General features: G+C 42.7%; 1 protein-coding gene across 1 annotated transcript; it reads right to left on the bottom strand.

The window, feature by feature from the left end:
- Positions 1-806: 806 nt before the first annotated feature.
- On the bottom strand, positions 807-5,615 carry NFKBIA (NFKB inhibitor alpha). The gene is made up of 6 exons (XM_082275206.1): positions 5,320-5,615; positions 3,466-3,574; positions 2,695-2,902; positions 2,174-2,262; positions 1,794-2,054; positions 807-1,134 (listed from the first exon to the last, which is right to left on the bottom strand). Exons 1-6 carry the CDS (start codon positions 5,562-5,564, stop codon positions 1,090-1,092), a joined length of 957 nt encoding a protein of 318 aa, XP_082131332.1. The 5' UTR covers positions 5,565-5,615; the 3' UTR covers positions 807-1,089.
- Between the last annotated feature and the right edge of the window lie 7,191 nt (positions 5,616-12,806).

Raw genomic sequence — 12,806 nt, 5'->3', positions numbered from 1 at the left:
TGCCCATCAGAGCCCCGCCCCCCCATACATCAGGGTCCTTATCAGAGTGCCTAATACATTAGTGTCCCCATCAGGGCCCCTTACATCAGGGTCTCAGCGTTATATTAGGGTCCGATCCCCATCACGTCCCTTACATCAGGTTAAAGCAGAGACTGTGGGCAGCTTCTGTTGACCTGAATCGTCAATCTGTACACACTTAGGAAATGCCACAGGCTGCTTAAAATATTGTGCTGGATTTTTTCATGATATGATATTATGCTTGACTTCTTTGTAATTGAGCGCTGCACTATTTGTTTTTATGTTTGATGTGCTGGTTTTTGTTTTTTGAACCTGAGTGTATAGCTGCTTATTGATAGGTTTATTGAGCGCTGATATATTGTCTATCTTTTATATTGTGGTGGGCCAGACCATAGTTTGCCCCTGCTTAGACCCATCAATTATTAGAAAGCCAATGAGGTTTTTGTAAAGCAGCCAAGCCCTCTAATGTATTACTTTTTTTTTTTTTTACAATAGAATTGTGAGTATATCAGAAGAGAAAAGACACATAGATAAAAAATTGTTTTCACTTTTTTTAATAAATATATATTTTTTTATATATAAAAATAAATCATGTACATTATTTACAATATATACATTGTACAGTTTAATTTTTCTGATCACATCCCTCCTATACTGAGAATATTTGTAATCAAATTCTCATCAGAATATTTTCAGCAATATGTTAATGTATTTGCCAGTTCTGGTGTCAGACTGCTTCACTCATTCATGTTAAAAGGAATCAGTATCGTGTTTTCTCCAGTATTTGAAGCTCCGATGTACATTATAACCTCATTGATAAATGACTCAGGTCACAGGTCTCCAACCTCAGAGTTCATGGTTTGTTCTCTGGACTCTCCTCCACATCCTGGCTCTTCTCATGCGATGGTCTTGGGACAACACAAGCACCTTATCAGGCTCTAGAACTCTACAGTGGATCGGTCGCATCCTTTGAGGTCTAGGTTAAGGATTCACTGGTCCTAGTGCTGTACTCCCTTGTACAAGACAAGATTTGCCCTGGTACATCTCTAAAGTCCTCTTATCTGCATCATTCTAATTCAGCCCTTGGCACATCAACTTGCAGTCATCGTACATATACTGGAAAAGAAAGAATAAAATACATTAGAATACATAAAAAAAAGTCTTAATCAATGTGTGTCAAAAGGCCTAGCCTGGCACAGGGCCATTGTGTGTGATGGAACCCTATAGCAAAACAGGGGTCTCCTTGACTGATCTCCAACTGAAATGCAATTTAACTAGTGACAATAGATACTAGTTCTATAGTTCCCAAACAATAAATACATTGGTTTACCCCAAATATATTTCAAAAATGCTATCCCTGCTTGCTTAAACCACTGTATAGCCAGACAGTTTTGGGTTCCCTGGGCATCTGGGCCCTTAATGCCCACTGATAAAGTTTCTATACCCAAACCTTTGCCATTCGTTAACAGATGGCTGCAGCAGCATTATACTGCAAGTGCTGCAATTAGTATTCACCTAAGCCAGGGGTCTTCAAACTACGGCCCTCCAGTTGTTCAGGAACTACAATTCCCATCATGCCTAGTCATGTCTGTGGATGTCAGTTTTACAATGCCTCATGGGATATGTAGTTCCACAACAGCTGGAGGGCCATAGTTTGAGGATCCCAGACCTAAGCCAAAGCTAACCCACAAATGCCCAATGTCCCAAGCACTGATGGAAGGGGTCAGGGGGCACCACAGAAAATAACTATACAATAATCAGATTCCAATAATCACCTCATCATCTGAATGTTCTGATTCGGAGTCAGAACTGTCCTCATCCTCACTCTCCGGAAGGTACTGCAAGCTCTTCTCGGTCACAGCCAGTAGGTGCTGCTGAATTTGACTGTTATGCCTTCCCCAGGTAAGTTGGCATGGTGAGTAGCCTTGGTATGTAACTTTGTTCACATCGGCTCCGTTCTTGAGCAACAGAAACATCAAGTCTGGGTTCTGTTTATCCACAGCCATATGGAGAGCTGTGCGCCCATTACAAGGCTCCTGCAATGATAAATAAATCAAATTAATTAAAAAGCCAAATCAACCGCCTACAGCTCACTGTGACGTTCCTTCTCCAACTAAAAGGTAAGTTGCCAAAAACTGATAAAAAAACAACTTACCTGAGCATTAATATCTGCTCCCAGAATGATCAAGTGTTCCACGATGGCAAGAAAACCTTTACTGGATGCTAGGTGTAGACATGTATGACCTGTGGAAAAAGCAAGCAATCATTAATATTCAAATACCCATATAAAATAAATGATATATTATAATATGTATATATAATAATAATAATAATAATAAATATCCAAATACCCATACAAATTAAAATGATATATTATATAAAATGTTAATAAAAAAATGTCAAATACCCATATAAAATAAAGCAAAAAATGATATTATATTATAATAATATGTATATATTATTAATAATAATAATAATAATGAGAAAAATAATAAATATCCAGATACCCATACAAATTCAAATTATATTATATATAATTTTATTAATAAAAAAAATTTCAAATACCCATAAAAATATATATTTATAATTTGTTTTTTATTTAGTATAGAATATAGATATCATCTATATCATGTTTACTGGCTAGTTATATTGGCATCACTGAAATGTGATACATACCATCATAATTGGAGCACTGCAGAAGAGAGGGAAGCTGGAATTTGCTGTATTGCACTATGACGCCAACTCCGCGTAGGGAACCCCGCTCGCAGGCAATGTGTAAGGCGGTATTTCCACGGTAATCTCTGACTTCCGGGTCACATCCAGCTTGGAGGAGCTTCTCAGCAATTTCAGCTTGCTCTGTGATTATAGCCACATGAAGTGGGGTCTGCAAACAAAATGAAAACATTAATGACCATATTCCAAATATACTATGTGCAAAATTAATTAGGAGACAAAGTCTGGCCTAGCCTAAGTATATAGCACTCAGAGTAATATGGAGGCTATGTTGTCCTTTCCTATCACTGGTCCAGTGGCTTCAACCCTTTGAGTCACGGTACCATCATGCTGATCAGTTCTAGCTTTCTAGCCTCTTTGTTGGCCCCAGATCAGCAACTCAGAAAGAACTAAAGCCAGGGACAACCATGCAACTAGCATTTTTTTTTTTTTTTTGATAGTCAGCAATGGCAGCCTTACAAGTTTGCTAGTTTTTGGTATATTAGATAAAAGATTAGAAATATGAAAGATATAGGCGCTGCCAACCACAACTAATCACATCCCTGCTATCATTTTCCAAACAGAGCAGGAAAAATGACAGCTGCAATCTGATTGGCTGTAATTGACTCTCCTTCTCTCGACTTTCTTTCTGTATAAAAGTGACACATTCTATAAGATGGGAAGCATTTTTCTAAAATCGCTCATTTAGGAGAAATGGGATCCAACTGTATTTACCTGGTGAAGGTTATTCTGGCGGTTCAGGTAATATCCATCCCTGTATGATCTCTTGATTGCTTCTATTGTAAGCTCTTTGGCCCCATGGATAATGGCCAGGTGGAGAAGCCTGTAATATAAAGAAAAAAAAAAAAAAGTTTAGTGACGGATAAAATGTGAGCGATTACACAAACTTTCTACAATACACAATCCATTGTAACATCCAGACAATCCATTGTAACATCCAGACAATCCATTGTAACATCCAGACAATCCATTGTAACATTCAGACAATCCATTGTAACAATGGAAAAATGTTTCAGGTTAACTTGAAACTGACTTTTTTTTTTTGTAATGTTTTTATGTAAAACTAATAAAGGAAATGTGTCACCCATTATTTCCTTACCCTAAATTTGTCAATACCTATGTAGTCATTTCAGTGTCAGCTCACAGTTATTTCCCCTCCCCCAGCGCAGTCCAGGATTGTGTAAGCTGGGTTTTTTTCTTATGTGTGTGTCTCTAGATATGCCTGTTGTTTTCCCCTTTCTCATGTATGCAGTTGTGTTCCTGGCCAACAGCCAGGGACTTTCCGAATAGCTGAGCTCTGCCCTGACTGGCTGCCCCACCTCTGACAGCCAGCCAATCGCAGGCGGCTACACCAAAACCTGCCCCTCCCCCCACCTCTAGCTTACAAAGAGAGGAAGGGAAAACCCAGACAAATATGGCGTCAGCACAAAAACCCCCAGAAAATGTAATCTCTAAATAAACACTTTTTATTTTCCTTTTTTTTTTGTAAAATGCCAACCACCAATCCAGCATTAACACCTGGATAATTGGAACCACTTTAGAGTAACACCTAAAATTACACACACATATTTTATATATATTAAAGTTTTTTATTTATTTTTTTCCTATAACTGATTGAGAGCTAAATGCTACATATAACAAATGCACCAAGTTCTAAGATCCTCTATACAGCAGATTTCATCAACATTTTGCAGTAGATGCCATATATGTGACATGGCATCAGATCATGCAATATTAGGCACCTAAATTCCTGCAATGCCTAACAAGGGCAATCCTTGGTGCATTTTGTATTATCCTGATATATACACTAAGAGACTAGTATAAAGTATTAGGAGATTGCATTTAAATCCCCCTATGCTGGAACACTCTGCAGATTAGATCTGACTCTGCACTCAGTGCCCTCTATGCTGCACCACCTACAGATCAGATCTGGCACTCAGTCCCCCCTATACTGCACAACCTACAGATCATCCTTCATTATCCTGATATTTACGCTAAGAGACTAGTATAAAGTATTCGGAATTTTGCATTTAAATCTCCCTATGCTGGATTACTCTGCAGATTAGATCTGACTCTCTGCACTCAATCCCCTCTATGCTGCACCACCTACAGATCAGATCTGTCTGTCTCTCTGCACCACCTACAGATCAGATCGGGCACTCAGTCCCCCTATACTGCACCACCAACAGATCAGATCTTGCACTCAGTCCTCTCTTTGGTGCACCACCAACAGATCAGATCTGACTCTGCACCACCAACAGATCAGATCTTGCACTCAGCCCCCTATACTGCACAACCAACAGATCAGATCGGACACTCAGTCCTCTCTTTGGTGCACCATCAACAGATCAGATCTTGCACTCAGTCCCCCCTATACTGCACCATCAACAGATCAGATCGGGCACTCAGTCCCCCCTATACTGCACCACCACCAACAGATCAGATCTTGCACTCAGCCCCCTATACTGCACCACCAACAGATCAGATCTTGCACTCAGCCCCCCCTATGCTGCACCATCAACAGATCAGATCGGGCACTCAGCACACACACAGGCCTAGTTGACTTACGTATCTCCATCCTCATTGGCCTGAAGCTTCCATGGCTCGGGCTCGTAGTCCTGTGGCTCGGCCGATCTGGGAATAGACATGTTATGGAAGCCATGGACGATACTCTCATAATCTTCGTCTTTCATGGAGTCCAGGCCGCTGTCGGTGCGGTCCTCGGTGTTCTGGAAGTGTTTGTCTTTGCCGGGCATCCCGAGCTCTCCATCCACCCCCATATTCCCACAGTAATCCACATAGCGAGCAGACATGGCGATCCTTCTCCAACCAATCAACACAAATCCAAAAACCAATGTGGCAGCCGGTGCCGGGGATAGGATAGAATAGAATAGGATAGGATAGGGTAGACTAGGATAAGAGTGTCCTCTGTCCGGTGCTGCAGAGAGAAGTGAGTGCAGAAGGCTGAGCTCTCGGCTTCTCATAGAAGGGAGTGGGGAATTTTCTGGGTGGGCGGAGCTCTGTGCTCTCTGCACTCATCTATGTACTCATCTATGTACTGTGTGTACAGATCAGGCTGGGAAATTCCACACACACTCACCATACATAAACCAGAGCCAGCCTGTTCTAAGGAAAACTTCCACAACTATACAGGCCAAAAATTCCCTTCAAGGCGGAATCTTCAGCATTTCTCAAATCCTATGTCTGCTGCAGCACAATCCCTTACCTCTGATTATCCAGCTATGATATATATATATATATACACCATAGGTGTGCACAGCAATGTACTAAAAAATCCTATGTTTTGTACACATTATTAAATTCGATGTTAGTATCATGCAACAATATGCAAACCGTAAGTCGTCCAATTATCTGACCGTGTGTGTGAGGCATAATGGTGCACACCCTAATCGATTGCACCCTAATGCCTCGTACACACGGTCAGATAATCGGACGACTTACCGTTTGCATATTGTTGCATGATACTAATATCGAATTTAACAATGCGTACTAAGCGAATGATTTTTTTCGTACGATTCTGGAAAATCTTCCCGGTTGCGTAGCTACGTATCGGATAGTGCAAAACAAAAACAATGGCAGCCAGGCTTTTTCTGGGTTATTTTCATGTTTCTGATCATGTGCGGTCTTTTTCGATCGATTTTTAGTGGATGCATACTGTACTGATTAAACAATTGTCGTTCGCTAGGCTATCCTACAACAAAAGTTTTCGCCTTTGTCCCTTCGGATTTTGTTGGACGAAATGTCGTGATGGGCTGTCATACAAAGGATCAGATTATCACGCGATCAATTTGAAAACTATTTTTTTCGTACAATTATCTGATGGTGTGTAGGAGGCATTAAGCCCCTTTCACACATGCAGGCCATTCGTGCATTTTTTATCCATCCGTTGACAGATGAAAAACGGACATCAATGCATTCCTATGGAAAAACGGATATAGATAGATGATCATTCATTTACATCTGTTTTCATCTGTATCTGTCAACATCATAGGTGTGCGCAGCCAATTGCATTAGGGTGTGCACCCCAAAGTTTAAATACACATGCATGTGTTTGCCTACATGTACATGGCCCCGATACATTACTCTCCCTGCTGGCAAAGTGAAATAGAAGTGTGTGGCACTTCTCTTATGGCAGAGCAGGTCCGAGGGAGATCTTTCCCATCTCCTCACTGGCAAACAGAGCGATAATGCTAATGTGCCCTAGGTGATTAGGGTGTGCCCAGGCACACCCGGCACACCCTGTGCGCACGCCTATGGTCAACATCCGTTTTATTGAATGTATGAAAGCCCTATTTTTCATCCGTTAATGCCGGTTTACACATATGTGATGTCAGACATTGCATGTGATTCACAGCGCACTGCTCTGCAAATCACATGCGATCTCTGTGTGATGCAAATTCAGCCATACAGATTGCATGGCTGAATCTGAATTCGGACCAAAGTCGTGCAGGACCCTTTTTTTGGTCCGCACCAGAATCATGTCACATGGGTGTTCACACCTATACCATCCAATTCTTGTTTGCACTGCGATATGCGAACTGATCTGGGGGCGTTGTTAACTTTGTATTGACACCCCCAGCGATTTGAATATAAGAGCCTGTGGTATATTGGAAAACTATTTTACCAGCATCCCAAAAATTGATAAAAGTTTATGGGGTTGTGGAATGCCCAAGACCAACCTCCCAGATGGTCGGGGGGGGGGGGGGGGAATGGAGAAAGGGGAAATGTTATGTGGGACTTTCCAGGTACCGTAATCAATATTCAGATTGAATAAAATCAAAACTTTTTTTTAAAGAAACATAGTTTTAAAATACATCACAATAGAGTGAACATGATCGGTGTTTACATGTACTCCAAACAATGTTTACAAACACAGTATAAGTTCTAGCAATCCTATGATGGATTTCTCAAACTTCTAAATGCGTAAACCTTGACATGTTTCGTGGTATGACCACTTCTTCAGGAGGATGCTATACACATAGCAAGGCCTGGCTCACAGTCTCCACTCGAATTCATCTCAAAGGTGTTCTATCGGGTTAAGGTGCAGGCCAGTCAAAGTTCCTCCACCCCAAACTCGCTCATCCATGTCTTTATGGACCTTGCTTTGTGCACTGGTGCTCAGTCATGTTGGAACAGAAAGACCAACCCCAAACTGTTCCCACAAAGTTGGGAGCATGAAATTGTCCATAATGTCTTGGTATGTTAACGCCTTAAAGTATAACTAAAGGCAAAACTTTTTTTTTTTTTGTGTTGGATAGAGTGGAGAGGGATTAGGCCCCCTATCTGGTTTTATTGCTGTTTGTGTTCCCGATAGTGAGATTTATCCTCTCTATTTGTCCTGTTTACCATTATCATTGGAAGTGAAGGTAAAAAAAAATCCCAAATCTTGGGTTGTCTCCAGAAAAGTATTAGAGAGGAAATCGTCCATTGGGAATTCCCTTAATTTGCAGGGATTCCCTCTCACTTCCTGTTTTGGCTATGGGACAGGAAGTGAAAGGAAATCTCCACAATGGGACACAGATGGAGAAAAAAAAAAAATCTGACAGGGGTTTTGCTCTGTCCAAAATGAATAAAAAAAAAAAAAACTTTTGCCTATACAGTAAAACCTTGGATTCCGAGCATAATCTATTCTGGAAACATGCCTATATAATAATTTGTTCCAAAGCATTCTTATATCAAAGCGAATTTCCACATAAGAAATAATGGAAACTCAGATGATTCATTCGACAAGCATTTATTCATAATTCCTTGAGTTTATAGTCCATTATAGAATTATAGAAATGTTGTGGTAAGGTTGTGTAACCATAAAATGTCCATCCACAAATGGCAGCCTTCACAGGGGATAAGAAGCAAACTCCAGCAGGTGCTACAGAGTATAAAAGAGAGGAGTGTAGCAATATGGTTACATTTAATGAAGATACATTTAGCAACTCACATGGTTGATGATTAAAAGAGACACATCTAAGTATGCCGGCATCCAGGGTAAAGCTGTCCACATAGACCAGCGGTCACTAAATGGCGGCCCGCGGTCCATTGGCGGCCCGCGCGATGCTTCCGCCCGGACCGCCACCTGTATTCTGCCCCCTCCTCACTGCGGCTCCCGGCTCACTTGCAGCCGGTGTCCTGTCAGGCCGCGAGCCGCGAGTAGGGGCGTGACGTCACGCGCGCGCCCTGCCCCCTGCTCCTGACTGATAGACATTGCGGTGTCCTGTCGGGCCGCGAGTAGGGGGCGTGACGTCACTCGCGCGTCCCGCCCCCTGCTCCTGACTGCGGCTTCCTCTAAGCAGGGCAGCGAGCTAGGGTGTGACACTATGTGCACGCCCCGCCCCCCTGTTCGCGGCTTTTGGACAGCTCCTGGCTCCAGGTATGTGGAGCACATTTTTAGAGGGGAATATCTGCATTTAAAAAAAAACCTCTCAAGCTTTAACAAGTGTGCAGACAAGTGGCATATTTTGTTGTGCTCATTAGAGTGCCCCATAAAAGAAACAAAATATGCCCATCAGAGTACTCCCTTGACATAAAATGTGCCCCATATTTTATGCTAAGGGACAAGCTGATGGGCATATTTTATGTTAAGGGGCACGTTAATGGGCATATTTTATGTTGAGCGCAACGCTGATTTACACGTTTTGTTTTGCCCATCAGAATGCCCCCTAACATAAAATGTGCCCATCAGAGTGTACCTTATTTTATGTTAATGGTCACGCTGATGGGAATATTTTATGTTAAGGGGCACTCTGATGTGCATATTTATGCTGTGGTACACACTGATGGGCATATTTTATGTTAAGGGGCACTCTGATGGACATATTTATGCTATGGGGAACTCTAATGGGCATATTTTATGTTAAGAGCAACGCTGATTTACACGTTTTCTTTTGCCCATCAGCGATCCCACCATCATAAAATATGCCCATCAGGGTGCCCCCTAACATAAAATGTGCCCATCAGCATGACCCTTAACATAAAATATGCCCATCAGCGTGCCCCTTATTTTATGTTAAGGGTCACGCTGATGGGCAAATGTTATGCTAAGGGGCACGCTGATGGGCATATTTTATGTTAAGGGTCACGCTGGTGGGCACATTTTGTTCTGCCCATCAGAGTGCCCCTAACATAAAATGTGCCCATCAGCTTGCCCCTTATTTTATGTTAAGGGTCATGCTGATGGGCATATTTTATGTTAAGGGGCATGCTGATGTGCATATTTATGCTGTAGTACACACTGATGGGCATATTTTATGTTAAGGGGCATGCTGATGTGCATATTTATGCTGTGGTACACTCTGATGGACATATTTATGCTATGGGGCACACTGATGGGCATTTTTTATGTTAAGGGGCACTCTAATAGGCATATTTTATGTTAAGAGCAACGCTGATTTACACGTTTTGTTTTGCCCATCAGCGTGCCCCCTAACAAAATGTGCCCATCAGAGTGCCCCCTAACATAAAATGTGCCCATCAGCGTGCCCCCTAACATAAAATGTGCCCATCAGAGTGCCCCCTAACACAAAATGTGCCCATCAGCGTGCCCCTTATTTTATGTTAAGGGTCACGCTGATGGGCAAATTTTATGCTAAGGGTCACGCTCTCGGACACATTTTATGTTAAGGGGCACTCAAATGGGCATATTTTATGTTAAGAACAACGCTGATGAACACGTTTTGTTTTGCCCATCTTTCTGAGTCATAGCACAGACTTCAGATCCGGACCTCGGCCCAAAGAAAATTTTAGCGACCGGACCTCCTTGAATTTTAATTCATTACCCCTGACATAGACCGTCCTCCTGGACTCTCACCGCTGTCAGTCTGCAATCGTGACCGGGAAGACTACCCTGCAGTAGAGCGATCTGAAAGCGAGGTTTGAAGCGCTCATGGAGCGCAGCGTGGAAGGGATGACGTTGATGGCAGTGCGGAGGATGGTCTATGTGGACAGCTTTACCCCAGATGCCTGCATGATTGGATGTGCCTGTTTTATTCATCAACCATGTGAGTTGCTAAATGTTGAACCTTCATGAAATGATATTGCTACACATAGAGGCGCCTCTCTTCTCTTTTATACTCAGTTGTGACATAACGCTACTCTTATATCAAGACATCGCTTCTTTATCAAGTCAAAATGTATTATAAAAAAATTGCTTGTCTTGCAAACGCTCTCAAACCAAGTTATTCTCAATCCAATGTTTTACTGTAGTTCTACTTTAAGAGTTCCATTCACTGGAACTAAGGGGCCAAGCTCAACCCCTGAAAAACCCATAACCCCTCCTCCACCAAATAATTTGGACCAGTGCACAAAGCAAGGCCCATAAAGACATGGTTGAGCAAGCTTTGGGTGGTTGAACTTGACTGGCCTGCACAGAGTCCTGACCTCAACCTTATAGAACACCGTTGGGATGAATTAGAGTGGAGACTGCGAGCCAGACCTTCTCATCCAACATCAGTGCCTGACCTTACAAATGCGCTTCTGGAAGAATGGTCAAATATTCCTATAGACACACTCCTAAACCTTGAGGACAGCCTTCCCAGAAGAGTTGAAGCTGTTATAGTTGCAAAGCGTGGGCCAACGCAATATTGAATCCTACGGACTAAGACTGGGATGCCATTAAAGTTCATGTGCGTTTAAAAGCAGGTGCCCCAATACTTTTGACAATATTGTGTATATACAGTATATAAATGTAACAAATATATAACCGCGCTGGTATAAATCAACAAGCTGCAGCTTACAGTGAGATAACACCAAAAGAACAAACAAAGCAAAAGCTACGCTAAACCGTGACAATAGTACAAATAAATGTATCCAAGTAAAAAATATATATAAAATGTTAATATAAGTGAATAAATCTATAAATAAATCTGTGAATAGATGCAGTCCTAATATTAAATATAGTCCCAAAATAGTGATGAAAAAATAATGATGGAAGGTATATAAATGTGAATGTGCCGTCCTCCATCGCAGTGCACCATTCACCACAGCATGCTATTAAGCTTACCAGACGGCGGTAAGTAGTGAGCCAATCAGACAGCCACTAGGTTTGGATCAGGATATCGACTCCAACAGCAATGTCTTTGTAATCCTTGGTGTTTTTCTGTCAATGTAGGTGTGTTTATCTATACCTCCCAACTTTTTAGCCATTGTGTCATGTGACTCGTTAGTGTTACAAGGTCTCAGGTGTGAACCGGGAGCAGGTGTGTTAAATTTGGTGTTATCACTCTCACTCTCTCATACTGGCCACTGGAAGTCAGTGGCGGCCGGAGCGTTGGGGGCGCAGGGGCGCCGCCCCCCCTATTCAGGCCCGCTAATCTACATGGAGTTCAATGGGGTTCTTTTTTCTTCTGAAGCACGTGATTGAAGCCAGAGGCTCTAATAGGCTTCAGAAAAGGGTGGACCTGGGGCGCAGAGCAGTGCGCCCTGAGCCCACCCATTGTGTGACAATAGCGAATGAATATTCGCTATTGTCACACGGATCCTCCTCCTGGCCAATCAGGAAGCGGGTCTGAGACCCGTTTCCTGATTGGCCGAAAGGCGAACCTTTGTCATTGGCCAAGGAGGAGGAGGAGGACTCGGGAGACGCGGAGGACTGAGGAGAAGCCGCCGCTGCATCAGGTAAGTGCACTGGTCTCTCTGCATGCTGTGGTCACTCTACATTGATGGAGGCATGCTGTGGTCACTCTGCATTGAAGGGGGCACGCTGTGGTCACTCTACATTGAAGGGGGCACGCTGTGGTCACTCTACATTGAAGGGGGCACGCTGTGGTCACTCTGCATTGAAGGGGGCACGCTGTGGTCACTCTGCATTGAAGGGGGCATGCTGTGGTCACTCTGCATTGAAGAGGGCACGCTGTGGTCACTCTACATTGAAGGGGGCACGCTGTGGTCACTCTGCATTGAAGGGGGCACACTATACTTTGATTACTAAGGCCCTTTTCACACTTTTGTGATCTCAAAGTCATGCAATTTTATTGCTGCGTTTTTTGCCGCAAAGCAATGCCTATTAAATTTTTCTGTTTGCACCCCCCCCCCCCCAAAAAATT

This window comes from Pelophylax lessonae (assembly GCF_965119305.1).
Source record: "Pelophylax lessonae genome assembly, chromosome: 13".
Lineage (NCBI taxonomy): Eukaryota > Metazoa > Chordata > Amphibia > Anura > Ranidae > Pelophylax > Pelophylax lessonae.
Note: the sequence above shows the minus strand (reverse complement) of the source record. Positions and strands in the feature narration are given on the sequence as shown.